This window comes from Ascaphus truei, chromosome 3 (genome assembly GCF_040206685.1).
Source record: "Ascaphus truei isolate aAscTru1 chromosome 3, aAscTru1.hap1, whole genome shotgun sequence".
Classification (NCBI taxonomy): Eukaryota; Metazoa; Chordata; class Amphibia; order Anura; family Ascaphidae; genus Ascaphus; species Ascaphus truei.
In genome coordinates this window covers 379,392,423-379,409,370 of record NC_134485.1, presented here as the reverse complement: position 1 = coordinate 379,409,370, position 16,948 = coordinate 379,392,423, and the positions used below count along the sequence as shown (strand labels likewise).

Here is a 16,948-nt window from a genome sequence, read left to right as displayed (position 1 = left end):
CACCACACAACCCATAGACTGGAAGGTGGACTGAAATGCTCCAAAGAAAACGTGGTTGAACCAGGTGGCGCAAGATCTCAAACCGCTCCACGTTACAGTAGCTGAAGCCCAAAAAGCCGCCCTAAATCAAGATCAATGGCGCAAAATCACTACAGACGTATTGAACATCCTGTCGCTGGCCTCCACAACGCATCGCTCCTTAGCTTATAAAAGATGAAGCAATGTCGTTTACGGAGTATAATCCAATCCAAAATTACACTCATCCCCCTTCCTTTGCCCCGTATTCAAACCCCCTTCCCCACACTTGATGCATCCTCCCCCCAAACACACACTCCTCCCACACAGACACTGTCATCCCTCTCACACACTCAATCATCCTTTCACACACATACTCACACTCAATCATCCTCACACACACACACTCGAGCATCCTCACACATTATTACCTTGGAAAGAAGGGGTAGACCTGCTTTACTTGGTCCTCCCCTCGTCGGAAGCGGCGACCAGGGAGAAACGGGCAGGGATGAAGGAATTAGCCTGGGAGGGGCGCAAGACCGCGGTCGGGATCCTCTGTTGACCTGTCAACATTCTGTGACAGACGAAAATCCACGTGACGGGAGCGAAGCACAGCCGGTCCAGGAAAAAACAATCCGGGTCTAGGCAAATGAACTAAAAATATTATTTATTGTGGGTGTACAGCATGGTGGTGCAAGGATTTACCAGCAGGTTACCTATCAACGAGCTCCACAATCAAGGCATACACAGCTGTTTCTTTTCACTTAACCTGTCCGAGGGTCCACTCAAGATTTGTTATTTATTATTTGAAGACCTCACACGCGGATGCACTGAACTTGGAGGACACTCCTCCCACAGATTCTGTGACAGACCACCGTTTGGAGGCCAATGCTGTAAAGCACTGGATGTTTTGTATAGATATCTTAAAGCTGCACTTGAATTTGTTAGAATATTGTGTGAAATTATGTTAAGCTCTTGACAGCCAGTCAGTGCTGTGATGTTGTTTTAGTTTTGGAGTGTACCTGATTTCTTCTTCTCTCTCAGACACCTGTCCCAGATGTTTTAGTGATTTATTTAAGCTTCTAAAAATGTGATTTTCCTTCCTGTCCTGAGGCAGAACATACCATGGGGCTTGGTTACTCTTCAGGAAGGGCAGACTCCCTGTCTCTATAGAAAATCATCCCCTATGTCTGGTTGTTTTTTTTTAGCAGGGGGGTGGGGCGGTCCATGCATCAGTTGGTAATGTCGTTTTTGGGCTAGTTCCAGACTGCGATGCAGCAGACTTTAGATTCTTCTTTTAAAGCTGCAAATATACAACTCATTCCGTCAACTCTATCTCACGAGATTGCCATAGGTTTGAATCGGTTTCCTTGCGAGAATCCGCAATTGAATATTCGCTACTGTAGTTACAAAATAATTAGGGTTGTCTTTGGATGAGAAATTAAAGAGGATTGTTCTGTTTTTTTTTGTGGAGGAAATTGATGAATTGGTAAAAGCTGTAAAAATTGTAATGGAAGGGGAAGATGGTAAAGAACCTCTGAAATGATGGGATCGAATGCTCATGGGCCACCAGAGGAAAACAAACCATTCTGGTGAGCAGACAGTGAAGAAATTGATCAAGTGCAAATGGCTAAATATGGATACAATATTAAAGCTCAAGATGTTTCTGTAATATGTATGTTTGGCGCAAGAAGACTTCCAGGTGTGAGAAACTTCTTCCAAATTGAATAGCCGTGGAGCCAGACATTTGATAAGAATGGCGATCCAGTTGGAAGATGGCTTGGCTCTGAGATCCCATTGACAAAAGGGCGAATGTGTGTTTATAAGACTCCTTGTGGCTTTTGGAGCTCTTGAATTACCCAATGTAGCCACAACTTGCATTTCTAGAGTACTGTTGGCCTGGATGGTGCTGGAGGCTCTATGGCTAAGGTATCCCGAAACGAGATACTAAAGATCTTCCCTATAATAGGTAGTCTACGGATTTTCTGTGTGATGCCTCATTTTAAGCCATTGGGCCGCGTCCAGAATGATTGCGTGTTCTTAAGCGCTGCGCGATTAATCACATTGGGGCAATGTGAACAAGTATAGTGCACGTGAGCGTTCAACAGAGTAGCTTGAGGAGACAAATGTATTTGGAGCACGATGGCCTGGTTCCGGGAGCGGTTCGCCCAGACCCGCCATCCCACCTCCCCCCCCCCCCCCCACGCTACATCCGTGCGTGTTGTCATTGCGCACGCGCTCGAGCCATCATATTGGACTCGGCCTTCGGCCAACATCTAGATTTCCCGCCTTGTTTACTGAACCTAGGCAGGCGCTGTGTCTGAATGCTTACTCAGTGGATGCAGCTCCTAATAATACGTAATGTTCAATGCCATTTGGAGGAGGGTTCCTGCTTAGTGCAGAACTGGACCAACAAAGTAGTTAAGCCAAAAGGAAGCCTTTCTTTTTTTTTTTTTTTTGGTGTGGTGGAATCCAAATTCCAGTTGAGATGATGATAAATCCTATAATCAACCTCCTTTTTATTTAGAGGCAGACTTAGTAAAACAGGAAGATGCAGAGGGTCTGAGGCTTTCTATTTCCAAAGATCACTATCTTTCATATGTAATGTGTCAAAGTCCAGTACACCTCTGAGCCCTGTATTCTAGAGTTTATGCAAAGAGGCTATTCAGTTGAATGCATCGTACAGGATCCCTGGTAAAATGAATGTCTTTAGAAGAGAGGAAAAGCAGAGAGTCCAAAGTTTCACTGTGAAAGATGTGCAAGCCAGAATGAATCTTATGAAAACTACTAGGAACATTGTCCAGGATATCCATCAGGAAAACGTTGAGAGTTCTAGGCTGCATGTCGGCAGCAATAGAGGTCATACTGTGGCAATGTGTTCTCTTTGTGAAGGTCTGATATGGAGTTTGTGACAGGAGGCAGTGGTCGTTAGAACAAGAGAGAGTGTCAAAGTTTGCTAAATCTGTTACCAGTTACTTATGCTAAAAACAACGTTTCTGATAGCCTTTACTTTAGCAATGCGAATAAGGGAACCCAAAGCACTCTTTATTAAAACCATATTTGATGTTTCACAAGTAAAAGGTAGTTTTGCAAACTATTCCTCTATTCCAGCCTAATGTTTCTTCCTACTTCAATCGTATCCATTCGATTGTACTACTCACCTTGTCGAATTCTGAAGTAGTAGCTTTTAGATTGCTTGGACGTAAGAATTATCGGTACTAAAACCGTATCTTGACCATAAAAAGCCATTTATGTAATCTGACAGCCTCTTAATTACCTCTTCTGAAATTAATAAAGGATGTTGCATTGTCAAGACCATTGCTAGGTAGGTCGTTATTATGGTTTCTTTGATCCATCAGCAAGCAGGAAGATCAGTTTTGGGGTGACTACAAGCCCCATTCCACCAGTGCAGTGGCAACTAGAAAGAAAGAGCTGAGCCTTTTGCAGATCAGCTTTGCAAGGCTGCAACATGGTCCAGTATCTACACATCTACAAAACACAAAGTTGAATGTTCATGCACGGAAGAAACTACAGTTCGCAGACGGTTCTGCAAGCTATTATTGCTTTGTCCCTTCCTTTTTGTTTTGTTGAATTGCTCTTATAATTCCTGTTGGTTTGTTCTTTTTGGGGGCGTGAAGGAATGGGAAAATTTGACTTACTGAAAATTTATTTTGCTTCTGTACTCTACGGGCAGCAAGCATTTCTCTCCCTATCTGTGAAATGTTTTGCTTATATAGTTGTTGATATTTTTTTTTCCTGTGACGTATTACCCAGAAACACTAGTGTCTGGTGGAGTAATTTTGTATATGTACATAGTCTGTCCAATTTCAGGAGAAGGAGCCAGGCCCCATGCTGAGTGCTGCTGTGTAGGAAGGAAGAAAAATAAATTTTTGACAAGACAAATTTTCCCTTTTGTGAGGAGATAGGAATCACTGGCACATTTACACTGATGGCATTCTAGCCTTTTTAAAACCTATTTTTTTCCCGACCATTTTCTTATCCTGATTGATGATACAAAGGCATAGTTTTGCTGAAGGTCTTTAACTATTACATTGCCCTAATGTACCTGGTACGGTCATGAACCTGGCAAGCCAGAGGCTCTATTGACGTGTTGGGTACGTCATCCGGGTTTTGCTAGTTTTCCAGTGGATGGTCGGACTGATGTAGCAGTGAGCGCCATCGAGGCACTCCACGTGTATAGCTGGTTCTAAATACTATGTTCCTTTCCATATTAATGTGCTGTAGGAGGGTCTCGGGGAGTAAAGGGCACTGGCTCTGACCGAGGTTTTGAAGCAGGGAGCCTGGATCAACTTCCAGTGTCTGTGTGCAAGTCACTTCATCTTCCTGTAAATCGAACGCTAAATATAGATTGTAAGTGCGTCAGTGCAGGCACTCTGCCTGTCAAATTATATGTACAGTTCTGCATATCACGCGCTATGCTGTAATTGTGAAGTACTTTTGTTCATCCATTGAGAGAAAAGTTCTTAAAGTTAGATTTCTTTTGTTAACATTAATTTTTGGGGCAAATTTGTTGGCATGTAAATGATTTTGTTTCTTTCCTGTTTAAAAATATTCCTAGGCGATTTGCTCCAGACTTGCCTATATTGAACCCTGTAATAACGCACAGCAGTGGAGTACAGAGGCATGTGAAATATTTGCATCAATGACTTGCAATAAACATCTGAGGTGTACTCCAATAGGTAAATCCTTTCAGCTATTGGAATGTATGAATACATTGCTACTTTTGATTTAATGTATAGCTACATATACAGTGTAAATTACTTTGAGTTGAGCTGTAATGTTTTACCATTTACAAATATATATATCTTTTAATTTTTGTTCAGGTATTTTGCTGGATAATAAGCTGTCCGTTGAACTTTTTGAACATATTCCAGGAAAAGCAGTCACCAGTTTCAACACTATGTTGGTTGAGGAAGAAATGGCATCCTTTATACCTTGGTAAATCTACTTTGATTATATTTTGTAGAAGTAGTGGTCTGCCGATGCTTTTCCTCTTTAAACCCGCATTCCTTTAACCATGCACTTTGTGCGGACCAGGAGAGCTTGTATATTCCATCAGTTACACCCAGGGTTGTCACCACTCCGGGTTTGACCCGGAGACTACGTGTTTCAGCTACGTATCTCAGGCCAAGGGTTTACCTGGAAAATCTCAAGGCAGCGGCATCTCCAGACTCTTCTCCCACGACACAACCCGTCAATATAGCTGCGTGACATCAAATGGAGCCGCGTTGCCAAAACAACAGGGCGTCACGGCGCTGAGTTTCGTTGCTGTGAAACGGGGATCATATGGCGCCCGTTGTCATGGCAGCTTGATATTGTGGTACCACGTTGTCATGGCAACAAGCACCAATTGATGTTGCGGAGCCATGCTGACTGCACCCTGCAGGGGGAGAAAATGCCGCAGGTAAGAGAAATAAATAGATAAATGTTTTTAATTTTTTTTGCAAAAAGCTGTCAATTGATCCTGCAGCGTCATGTAATGTTGCGTTGCCATGGTGAAGCGTCGCCGGCATTGCCGTCAACAGGGGGGGTCTGTTGTGGTTGGCGTCCTGGGCCTGGTGGGTCAAGGGGTCTGGGTCCCCAGCACGGCCGTCAGGGCCACCAAGGAGTGGGAACAAAAGATAATGGCTGCCAGTCGCGACCGGGCCCCTACTCGGCATCAGATGCACGCCTTCCTGTCCCAGCCTCTAATGTCAGCGAGCCTTAGCTTCCGGTGCGCGCAGACTAGAAGCTCGGCGTGGGACAGAGTGGGGAGGCCTGCAGCTTAGTGCCGGTCGCAGCCAGTCCCCGCAGTTATCACCGGACCCTGCAGCCAACGCTGGTCCCCACCACCCCCAAGGTATATCTACTTTTTTAAATGTATTGTGATTGGGGGGAAGCGGGGGGGCTTTTTATATGTATTCGGGGGGGGAATGGGGTTCTTTTTATATGTATTGGAGGGTGTGGGAGTATTTTTATATGTATTGGGGGCTTGGGGGTATTTTTTTATGGGTTGGGGTATTTTTTATATGTATTGGGTAGGGTTGTTTTTTTATATTTGTGTCTCGCAATAGTCGAAATTGCACAGCGAGAAATTAGGGCTGAGATGTAAGGAGGGGCAGAAGAGTGTAGAGCTGTAAAAGTGAGGAGGAGAATTGAGTGCGAAATGCAGGATTTGATCGGAAGCCAGGAGAGTCATTTCAGCAGGGGAGACACTGAGACAGATTTAGGAAAGAGTAGAGTGATTCTGGCAGCAGCGTTTAGGATAGATTGTAGGAGGGACAGGTGAGAGGCAGGAAGGTCGGACAGCAGGAGGTTACAGTAATCGAGACAGGAGATAATGAGGGCCTGAGTGAGAGTTTTAGCAGTCGAGCAACAGAGGAAAGGGTGTATCTTTGTGATATTGCAGAGGAAAAAGCGACAGGTTTTAGAAATGTTCTTAATGTGAGAGGAGAATGTGAGAGAGTAGTAGTGTGACTCCTAGGAAGCGTGCTTGGGCTTCTGGGTGAATGGTGGTACTTCCAACAGTAATGTGGAAGGAGGTAGTAAGGCCAGGTTTGGGAGGAAGTATGAGGAGCTCTGTTTTTGTCATGTCAAGTCGGCGGAGGGCCATCCAGGATGATATCGCAGAGAGGCATTCCAAAACTTTGGTCTGTACAGCTGGTGTAAGGTCAGTGGTTGAAAAGTAAATTTGTGTGTAGTCAGCATAGAGGTGATATTTAAACCCAAGGGATGTGATTAGGTAACCTAGAGAAAGTGTGTACAGGGAAAAGAGAAGAGGTCCCAGGACAGAACCCTAAGGCATCCCCACAGAGAGATCTATGGAGGAGGAGGTGTTGGCAGAAGAGACACTGAAAGTACAATGGGAGGGGTAAGAGGAGATCCAGGATAGTGCTTTGTTACGAATACCAAGAGTATAGAGAATCTGAGAGAGAAGAGGGTGGTCCACGGTGTCAAATGCTGCAGCGAGGTCGAGTAATATGAGCAGAGTGTAATGACCTCTTCCTGATACTGTTAAATATGCAGATCATGTGTTCAGAAGAAAAAAATCCACATTACTTACGAAAATTGGGAGTCACGCTTGCATCGCGTTATAAGCGGATTTGCATTGTAATGGATTGCGTCATAACGGGGTTGAGCTGTATCTTGGAACATTATAATCATTCCTGTATTTTGGATATTCATATAATTATTTTTGTCTGATTATTAATTTGCTCTTAGATTGTTTGTTTGGAAGTACTTATCCATGACCACCACAATTGCATTCCTCCCTTTGTGGCTGCCCTTAATATTTTATTTTATTGTCATATATTTCGGCACGGTATATGATGGACCAGATGGCGGGAAATGCGTCAGGATTTTTGTCTCATTGTTTTTGTTTATGTTCTGCTCATTAAACAGTGAATTTTATCCATTTGCCCCCATCCCTTCAATTTTTGCAGTGCCTCACCCTCATTCGATTTTTCTTGCCTTTCATTCACAAGCAGGGACCGCCACTGCGTTAAGCCCTTCAGGGCAGGAAGTTTACTGGGCTTTTGGGTGGGGGAAGCTGTGATCGGGCCTCATAAGGCTCCATTGATAAACCGTTTCTTTGCGCCTAAAACTAACTTAGATAGCACTGCATCTGTACAGGCATACCCCGCATTAACGTACGCAATGGGACCGGAGCATGTATGTAAAGCGAAAATGTACTTAAAGTGAAGCACTACCTTTTCCCACTTATCGATGTATGTACGGTACTGCAATCGTTTTGTACGTGCATAACTGATGTAAATAACGAATTTGTAACAGGCTCTATAGTCTCCCCGCTTGCACACAGCTTCGCTACAGGTAGGGAGCCGGTATTGCTGTTCAGGACGTACTGACAGGCGCATGCGCGAGCTGCTGTTTGCCTATTGGGCGATATGTACTTACTCGCGAGTGTACTTAAAGCGGGGTATGCCTGTATTTCCCTAAATCCCTCCTTTGCTCTGCCCATTACCTCCGGCTCCTGCCTTATTACCTCCCCTCACTCCGCCTACAAGACTTCCCCCGTGCTGCCCTCTTTCCCTGGAATTCCATACCATGTACTATCAGCTTGGGGTTTGCATTTTCTCTTTTTTTTTTTCTCTCTCTCTAGGTTACGTATACACCACAACTCTGACACAGAAATCACTGTTTAAAAAATTGAAATTTTTGGCTTGCCAAAAAAAAAAACAATTGTTTGTCTACGTTGTCACACACTGGTTTGACTTCTCCTTCTGAGATAGGACAGACTCCACTTCCATTTAAAAAAATATCCCCCTCCCACAGACGCCAGTGTTCTCTTTTTTTGAGGTATTAACATCACTAAAATATATGCAACACACTGAGAGGCAGGGAAGTTGTCTGCTCCTGTGGAGGACTTGAAGATCATACATTTTCAGTAAACCAGATACTACCTTTTCTTCATGTCCCCAGGTAGTGCATACGCCATGAGGAATTGGGACAGGAATTCAACTTAAGCAAGGGCAGGGAAGAGCATTAGATTAAAAAATAATGGCTTGCAAGACCCATCTGCCATAAATGCTGCTTCCTCTAACTTCCAACTTCTAGTGGTTTGTAAATATACGGATACTTGACCATGAAGCTGCTTTGCAATTCTGAAGCCGCCCCCCCCCCCCCTTTTTATTTAAAAATTTTTTTTTTTAAGTACGACAAAAAAAAATCGTTTTTCTTTCCAACAAAAGTAATGAAGAGCCAATCTGATTTCCTAAATGTTTTTGTATGGTCAAAATAATATTCCAGGCATTTTCTCACATCCAAGGAGTGTAAAACAGTCTCCTTTGGATCTGGACACAAGGTGAAGTAGCACCTGGCTACAATGTATGTACTGTAGGAAGAAACGTTGACTGGAATTGAGGAATAGTTCTTATTACTGTACTAACTTGTCCTTGTGAAAAAACAATCACATGGCATCAGAAGGAAGGTGGTCTTTGGATGGCGATTGCCCCTCATCCTGTTTCTCCTCTAGACTTTACATCTGCCTCTAGAAAATAAGGCAGACCTTATCCTTTTTATATGATCTTGATCTTTTTTTGTGATAGAGATTTTGCTTTATACTCTGATAATAATCTAACAACTGGTCCAGTTCTGCACCAAACAGGAAACCAGCTTCAAATGGCCTTGGGTGTAGCTTATTTTTAGAAGCTGCATCTGTCAACAAGGTGTTTAGCCGCAACGCTCCTTCAAGCTCCAGTGGACAGCCTTAGACATGTTGGTTTGATGGCTTCAAAACAGGCATCGTATAAAAAAAATCCGTAGATAAATGTAGCGTAGAGGACAAAATTGTACCATAGAGATCCACATGACTACAAACGCAAGCTGCAGGTTATATTTGGTTTATAGAGTGCCCCTGCAGCCACTAAGGTTCTTTTACATGAACATTCTTCCCTTCCATCTGTAAGAGCTGACACTTGGTCACAGGAACATTTACCTTGGGTGGCATATCCCACACCTGGGAATCTTCTTGCTCAAACGGTCTTCCATATTCATTGTTACATTTTTTTACTACTGGGTGCACTGGAAAAGTTTCCATCTTACTCTGACCCATGAACATCCAATGCAGCCTTCTCTTTGGTTCCTTAAAACTTTTTAAACTATACGTCATCCATGTTTTAATTCCTTGGACATGTATTTTGAGAAAATATGAGAGTGTGTGCACCTTTTGCATTCATCCCTAAAAAAAAATTCAGTTGTGAATCGATGTTAATTTTGGGTCTGTTCGCCAGAACAGTATAACCTGTGTACAAACCGTATGATATCAATTTAATCAGGGAATCAAGGGAAATAAAATCGTTAATTTTTTAATGAAAGGATGGAAGTTTAAAGAAATCTGGCAATATATATATATATATATATATATATATATATATATATATATATATATTTATACTGCAGGCGTATGATTCATTAACATTTTATCTGCAAAAAAACAGCTCAATTGAGGCTGGAACTAGACCCGACTGCAGTTCCCCAGACCCAAAAGCCTAGTACACTATCAGAATTTCCCATCAGGATTAGCACGGATGGGTTCCCTGCTTCTAAATGCTTTTTAGTTTATGCATCTTTCGATCAGCGGGCGTCCCATTCAGAAGCACTTCTCTGCACTTGGCTGTGATAAGGTTACACTAGGGCTGCGGTTCACTCGCAACAAGTGCAGGATACAGATCAATCATGCTCCATCTCTTTGTGTGTGAAATTTTGTTTTGCCATGCAGCTGTAACCTTGGCAGCGAAAAGGTTAAGCAGGTGATCTGAAATGTATGCATATGATGATGCATGATGATGCTGCATTTATGTTTATCGTAGACTTCTCTTCAGATGTTAGAACTAAAATTAGTTAATTAGACTTTCTTTTATTGAATTGATGGAACAGGCCATATGTTCTAGTGCATTTAGACTGCCTAACAAGTAGTTTTATTTATCCAACTAAAACATTGCTTGCTGTTTTCCAAATTGATCACCCTTTCTCTCTCCACCCCCTCCCACTTGTTTCTTTGTTTACATTAAGCACGCAAGGCCCTAATAACAAATGTCCAACTATGAATGAAATGTGGGATCCAGTATCAGACCTCTTTACACCATCGTCTGTTGTTAAGATTGTTACATCTGAGAAGGAAATGGATATGCCATCTTTATTCAGCCTAAAAGAACTGGATGTGAGAGTCACTAATGCAGTGTCTCCCGACAAAATATATATCCAGTGGTTGTCCACAGAGCATCTTCTAAAAAGGTAAATAAAATGATTGCCTGTGTTTTGACATGTGTTGCTACTGAGTTACTCCACTCACAACTTTAGCTCAACCTGAAAAAGTTCCATTTATGGCAACCCTCTGTCTATCCTTCAACCATTTTTCAATCCAGGTGCATGTATTTTTACGGAGTCCAATTTACTTTATTTTGTACACCAACCTCTTGTGTGGAACCGTATCAAAAGCCTTTGCAAAATCTAAGTAGACCACATCGACTGCATTACCCTGGTCTAAATTCCTACTTACCTCCTCAAAGAAACAAATGGGGTTGGTTTGGCATGATCTGTCCTTCATAAATCCATACTGACTATTACTAATAAAAAAAAATTCCATTAGGTATTCCTGAATATTATCCCATATTAGACCTTCAAGTAGCTTCCCCACTATCAGTCAGGCTTACAGGTCTGTAATTCCCTGGTTGTGATTTAGCTCCCTTTTTTTAAATATAAGCACCACATCTGCTTTAGGTCAATCTTGTGGTACTGAACCTGTGGAAATGGAGTCTTTGAATATTAAATGTAAGGGTTTGGCTATTACTGAATTTAACTCCTTAAGAACTCTTGGATGTTGTAGTACTAATCTACTAAAAAAATAGGAGATATGACAGGGTAGATTTTGTCCTGCCCCTAATCCATTCCTGGGCCATTCTCTTTCACTTTTTATTATTACATTTCTGTCATTTTATTGTTTGTTTACTTATCTAAAATTTTATGTACCATTTTGGTAATTCAGACCTGCTAGTGCTCGCACTCAGAATAAAGAGAAGCCGGGTGGTTCCACAATGTTCTCGGGTTTATACCCAACTTGAGTGGTTTGGGAAAAGTGCTATATGGGTCTGTCATCTAGTTGTATGATTTAATACTTAAAGGAAATGTATAACACTTATTTTTCTTTTTTTCAGTAAGTTTTGTATATCTTTGAGAAACTATTTAAATAAAGAATTAAAAATAATTGTTTTGGGGAACACATTTTACAAGTCTAGAAAAATAATATTGAAGTATATGTCCAAGGTCAGAGAGGCTAATTATTTTTGCATATAAGAATCTGTCATCTGTATACATGTGCATTGAAGCTCCCTTACAAGCTACAGTATAGGTAGATCATTAATGTAGAATAAAAACAGTAGGGGCCCCAGAAAGAAACTTACGGGACACCACAGGTCACATTCATAGGGTTGGAGTTAAATCCTGAGAGACACATGTTGGGATCTACCTGATGGGTATTTAGTAAAACCAGTTTAAAGCATATTCCCCTATTCCAGATCTCTGGAGCTTAACAAGATAACGTGATCAACCGTATCAAAAGCCTTTTTGCAAAATGTAGGAATATTGCACCAGTAAGTTGTCCCTGTTCCATTCCACACTGGATCTCATTGCAAACTTTTAGGAGAGTAGTTACTGTGCAGAGTTTTGGGTGAAAGCCAGATTGGCGTTGGCTAATGAAATTTGTCTTGGTATAGCTGAGAAAAAAGGTGATTTCTGGCACACAGCCAAAGGTGGGTCCCAAACAAGTTGAATTAAAATATTTCTTTATTAATCCATCTAAAAAGGTGGAGGCACACACCTTCCTACGCGTTTCGTGTTGAAGAACACTTATGAAGGACTTCCTTATATACCCATTCAAATTGCCCATTTTCGCGCCACAGGTAACGACGTAGCCACACCCACACTGCATGATGACATCATGCTCCCCTCGGACACGCCCCCATGCGCTCCCGAACGAACCTGGAGTGCTAAACCCTCCCTGTACAGCCACATAGGCAGCAAAGCGCTGCGGAAACAGACCCCAAACCCCTGTACGCACTACCGTGGAACCGCTACTCCGGTGAGCGCGGCGACACGGAGTACTTCCCCGTTCGTCGCGTCATCACCGGGGGCGGCTCCCTATGGCCAGCACGGGATTCTCGGTTCCACCCACATCACACTCCTATCCAGAAGGGCACAGCAAGTGGAAGAGACACCCCCTAGGGAACGGGAGCCAATGGGTGCATTTGACAAGGAGTGGCTACGCCCCTAAATCGTCATCTGTTGCTAGATGACAACAAACATAATAAAGAAGCAAATCGTAGCTTAATTCAGTAATATGAACATAACATATGGGCATTAGTTCTATTCTTGTTGATGGGCACAGAAAAAATGTAAAAACATAACATACATATATACCAGAGTCTCCTAAAGAAACTGCAGAAATTGTTGTAGTTAAAAATTACTAATTTTTATACAATCATTTGCAATATTATTTCTTCAAATACTTCTAATTTATAGTTTTCTTCAAAATCTTAAGAATCCTTCTGACCTAGGTCATGAAAAAAACTCCTTTCGAAATAAGAAAAAAGATACAAAACATATTTGTTTAAAAAACTCTCAAATTATAAAAGCATGCAATAATACTTATAAGGAATAGATTAATGAATTCAATAGCACTGAATTAGAGCACTGTTGAGTATACAAATTAGTTATCAAAATAATAATTGGCCAATAATCTACAATAAAGTTTTGGCAGAGAAAATACAATTCTAAACAAGGAAAATTAAGGTAGAGAAATCTATATAGGGGACTGAAAGCAATCAATACAACCAATATGTCCTACCAAGAGCTATCAATACCCATTTCCAAATACATGAATGTAAAAATCATAAATGATTTAATACCATTATATTATCATCTACTACGATTTAAATTTACTTATGTCAAGGGTCCCTCCAAACTAATTATTCTAGTATATCAGATATGAACACTATATGCTTTTATTGTTGTAAAGGAAATTAGAGAATATACCGAGTATATAACAAAATATCCACTATCTTTATTATTCTCCAAGAAAATATCCACTGGTATAGCAATCACTTTATTGGGAGTGGACACCTCTTTCCATGACTTTTGATAAAATTGGGAGAAGAGAGATTAGACTATAGTTGGAGTCACTGTTTTTGTTTCCACTTTTGAAGTTTTGCACAACTCTGGCAGTTTGCCATGTCTTCTGGATATTGCCTGCTGACAAAATAGAATTGATTAGGGAAGATGGCAATGGCTGTGGCAGAGTCATAGGCACTTTGATTGCAGTCCACATTAGCTGCTTAGTTTTACTTTGAGGAGTGCATGTGTAATCTCTTCTGATACCGGGACAAATTAAAAATTGTAGGCACTGTTGGGGGAGTGTGGGGCTATAGGGGTCCTCCCATATTGAGCTTCGTGTTTGTAGTTCGGGTCTCGCTTTGTTAATAGGGAAGTAGCACACCCCACCAAGTATCCATTGAATGTCTTTTCAATGTCAGTGGGACTTTTCAGCATGTAGGGAGAGGGAGTGGCTCAGTGAATAAAGACACTGACTGGCACTGAGAGGTTGAAGCAGGGGAGTCTGGTTCAATTCCCGCTTTCGGCTCCTTGTGACCCTGGGCAAGTCACTTTATCATATATACACACACATACATACATACATACATACATACATACATACATATATATTCTCTCTCTCACGTGAAGAAAAAAAAACCTTTATTAAATGATAAGAAAAAGTGTGTGTGTACTTCAGCGCTAATGCTTAAAATATTGTTAATGCTTAAAAACTCTACCGGTGAAATACCAAACGTGCCTAAAAATAATAGGAAGGCTGCCTGGAACAATGAAATGGCTACAAATCACATACAAGAATAACAAAAAATAAACCGGCGCCTACAAAGTCGATATCCGTGAAAAACCTGACCATATAGCAAAGTCCAGTCCTGTTGAACTAGGAATCCTCGGAGTCTTGATGGATGTCTCATACCATGTGGAAATAAAACCAATCATAGCGTATAACTATAGGATATATACAAAACCATATTATCTATCAAAATTGCATATATATACATAAACATACATGTGCATATATATACAGTTTGGTTTGAAAATAATTGGACACTGACACAATTTTCATAATTTTGTCTCTGTACACCAGCACAATGGATTTGAAATGAAACAACCGAGATGCAATAGATGTGCAGACCTTCAGCTTTAATTCAAGGGGTTGAACAAAAATATTGTATGAAACGTTTAGGAATTGCAACCATTTTCATACACAGTCCCCTTATTTCAGGGGCTCAAATGTAATTGGACAAATTAACACAATCATAAATAAAATGTTCATTTTTAATACTTTGTCGAGAATCCTTTGCAGGCAATGACTGCTTGAAGTCTGGAAATGCATGGACATAACCAAACGCTGGCTTTCCTCCTTTGTGATGCTTTGCCAGGCCTTTTCTGCAGCTGTCTTTAGCAGTTGTTTATTCGTGGGCCTTTCTGCCTTAAGTTTTGTCTTCAGCAAGTGAAATGCATGCTCGATCGGGTTGAGATCAGGTGATTGACTCAGCCATTGCAGAATATTCCACTTCTTTGCCTTAAAAAAACCTCCTGTGTTGCTTTCGCAGTATGTTTTGGGTCATTGTCCACCTGTAAAGTGAAGCGCCATCCAATCAACTTCGCTGAATCTGAGCAAACAATATATCCCTATACACTTCCGAATTCATCCGGCTGCTTCTGTCTTCTGTCACATCATCAATAAACACTAGTGACCCAGTGCCATTGTAAGCCATGCATGCCCATGCCATCACACTGCCTCCACCGTGTATTACAGATTATGTGGTATGCTTTGGATCATGAGCCGTTCCAAGCCTTCTCCATACTTTTTTCTTCCCATCATTCTGGTACAGGTTGATCTTTGTTTAATCTGTCCAAAGAATGCTGTACCAGAACTGGGCTGGCTTTAGACATTTTTGTCAAAGTCTAATCTGGCCTTTCTTTTCTTGAGGCTTATGAATGGTTTGCACCTTGTGGTGAACCCTCTGAATTTGCTCTTGTGAAGTCTTCTCTTTATGGTAGACTTGGATAATGATATGCCTGCCTCCTGGAGAGTGTTCTCCACTTAGCTGGATGTTGTGAAGGGGTTTTTCTTTACCATGAAAAGGATCCTACGATCATCCACCACTGTTCTCTTCCGTGGACGTCCAGGCCTTTTTGTGTTGCAGAGCTCACCAGTGCATTCTTTTTTTTTTTTTTTTCTCAGAATGTACCAAACTGTTGATATGGCCACTCCTAATGTTCCTGCTATCTCTCTGATGGATTTTCTTTTTGCTGCCTAAGGATGCCCTGTAGACAAGAAGAGCAAAGGAGCACTGCTAACAAGAAGATCCTGAGGAAAAGATCCTGAAGGAAAAAATAATGGGCACAACTCCAGACTAAAAACGTTGATAAAGTCCCACGGGACGAAAAGCGTTGGTGCGTGGGCTGAATGTATGTCCCTGTGAGTTCATGGAATAAATACCCTCACTTTTTAGTCTGGAGTTGTGCCCATTATTTTTTCCTTCAGGATCTTTTCCTCGGGATCTTCTAGTCAGCAGTGCTCCTTTGCTCTTCTTGTCTATGCTGCTTATACACACCAGGATTGCACGCAGTGGAACTACTTCAGGTGACTTCTGGACTTCAATGAACCCCCGTGGGCAGGTAATGGGCAATAGCCCTTATATTCTTACCTTTGACCCTATATGGGGAAGTGTATATGTTAAGTGGGGTGTGCTTTTGGACCATATCTGCGGTAGTCTGGCTGACTGACCGCTAGGTCTTTTATTTTGCCCCCCCCCACCCCCCTAACTCTGTATCATATATATGACGTTATGGATTTATGACAAGTTCCTATTTTATTCATTTCTACAATTCTACTCTGAGTCTACACTGATATTGAGCATCAGTCTTTGCATCACTCTACTAAGGATGCCCTGTTTCACTTGCATTGAGAGCTCCTTTGCCCGCATGTTGTGGGTTCACAGCAACAGCTTCCAAATACGAATGCCACACCTGGAATCAACTCAAGACCTTTTACCTGCTTAATCGATGATGAAATTACGAAGGAATAGCCCACACCTGTCCATGAAACCGCTTTTTGAGTCAATTGTCCAATTACTTTTGGTCCCTTGAAAAAGAGGGGGCTACATATTAATGAGATGTAATTCCTAAACCCTTCCTCCAATTTGGATGTGAATACCCTCAACTTAAAGCTGATAGACTGCACTTTAAGCCCATATTCATTATTTATCTGTAACTTGAATTTATTTTGGTACACAGCCGAAATAACAAAACTTTTCAGTGTCCAATTATTTCCGGACCTAACTATCTCTTGAAAAAGGGTCAT

At 41.6% G+C, this 16,948-nt stretch overlaps 1 protein-coding gene across 4 annotated transcripts in view; it reads left to right on the top strand.

The window, feature by feature from the left end:
- Positions 1 to 16,948, top strand: part of RNF17 (ring finger protein 17) — a 156,358-nt gene that overhangs the window by 88,614 nt on the left and 50,796 nt on the right. For 3 of the 4 annotated variants that reach the window (XM_075592315.1, XM_075592314.1, XM_075592317.1), the window contains exons 21-23: positions 4,595 to 4,715; positions 4,860 to 4,974; positions 10,546 to 10,767. In XM_075592315.1, coding sequence (XP_075448430.1) covers positions 4,595 to 4,715; positions 4,860 to 4,974; positions 10,546 to 10,767 — 458 coding nt within the window. The remainder of the gene's footprint in view (positions 1 to 4,594; positions 4,716 to 4,859; positions 4,975 to 10,545; positions 10,768 to 16,948) is intronic. The other variant, XM_075592318.1, reaches the window with a different exon arrangement.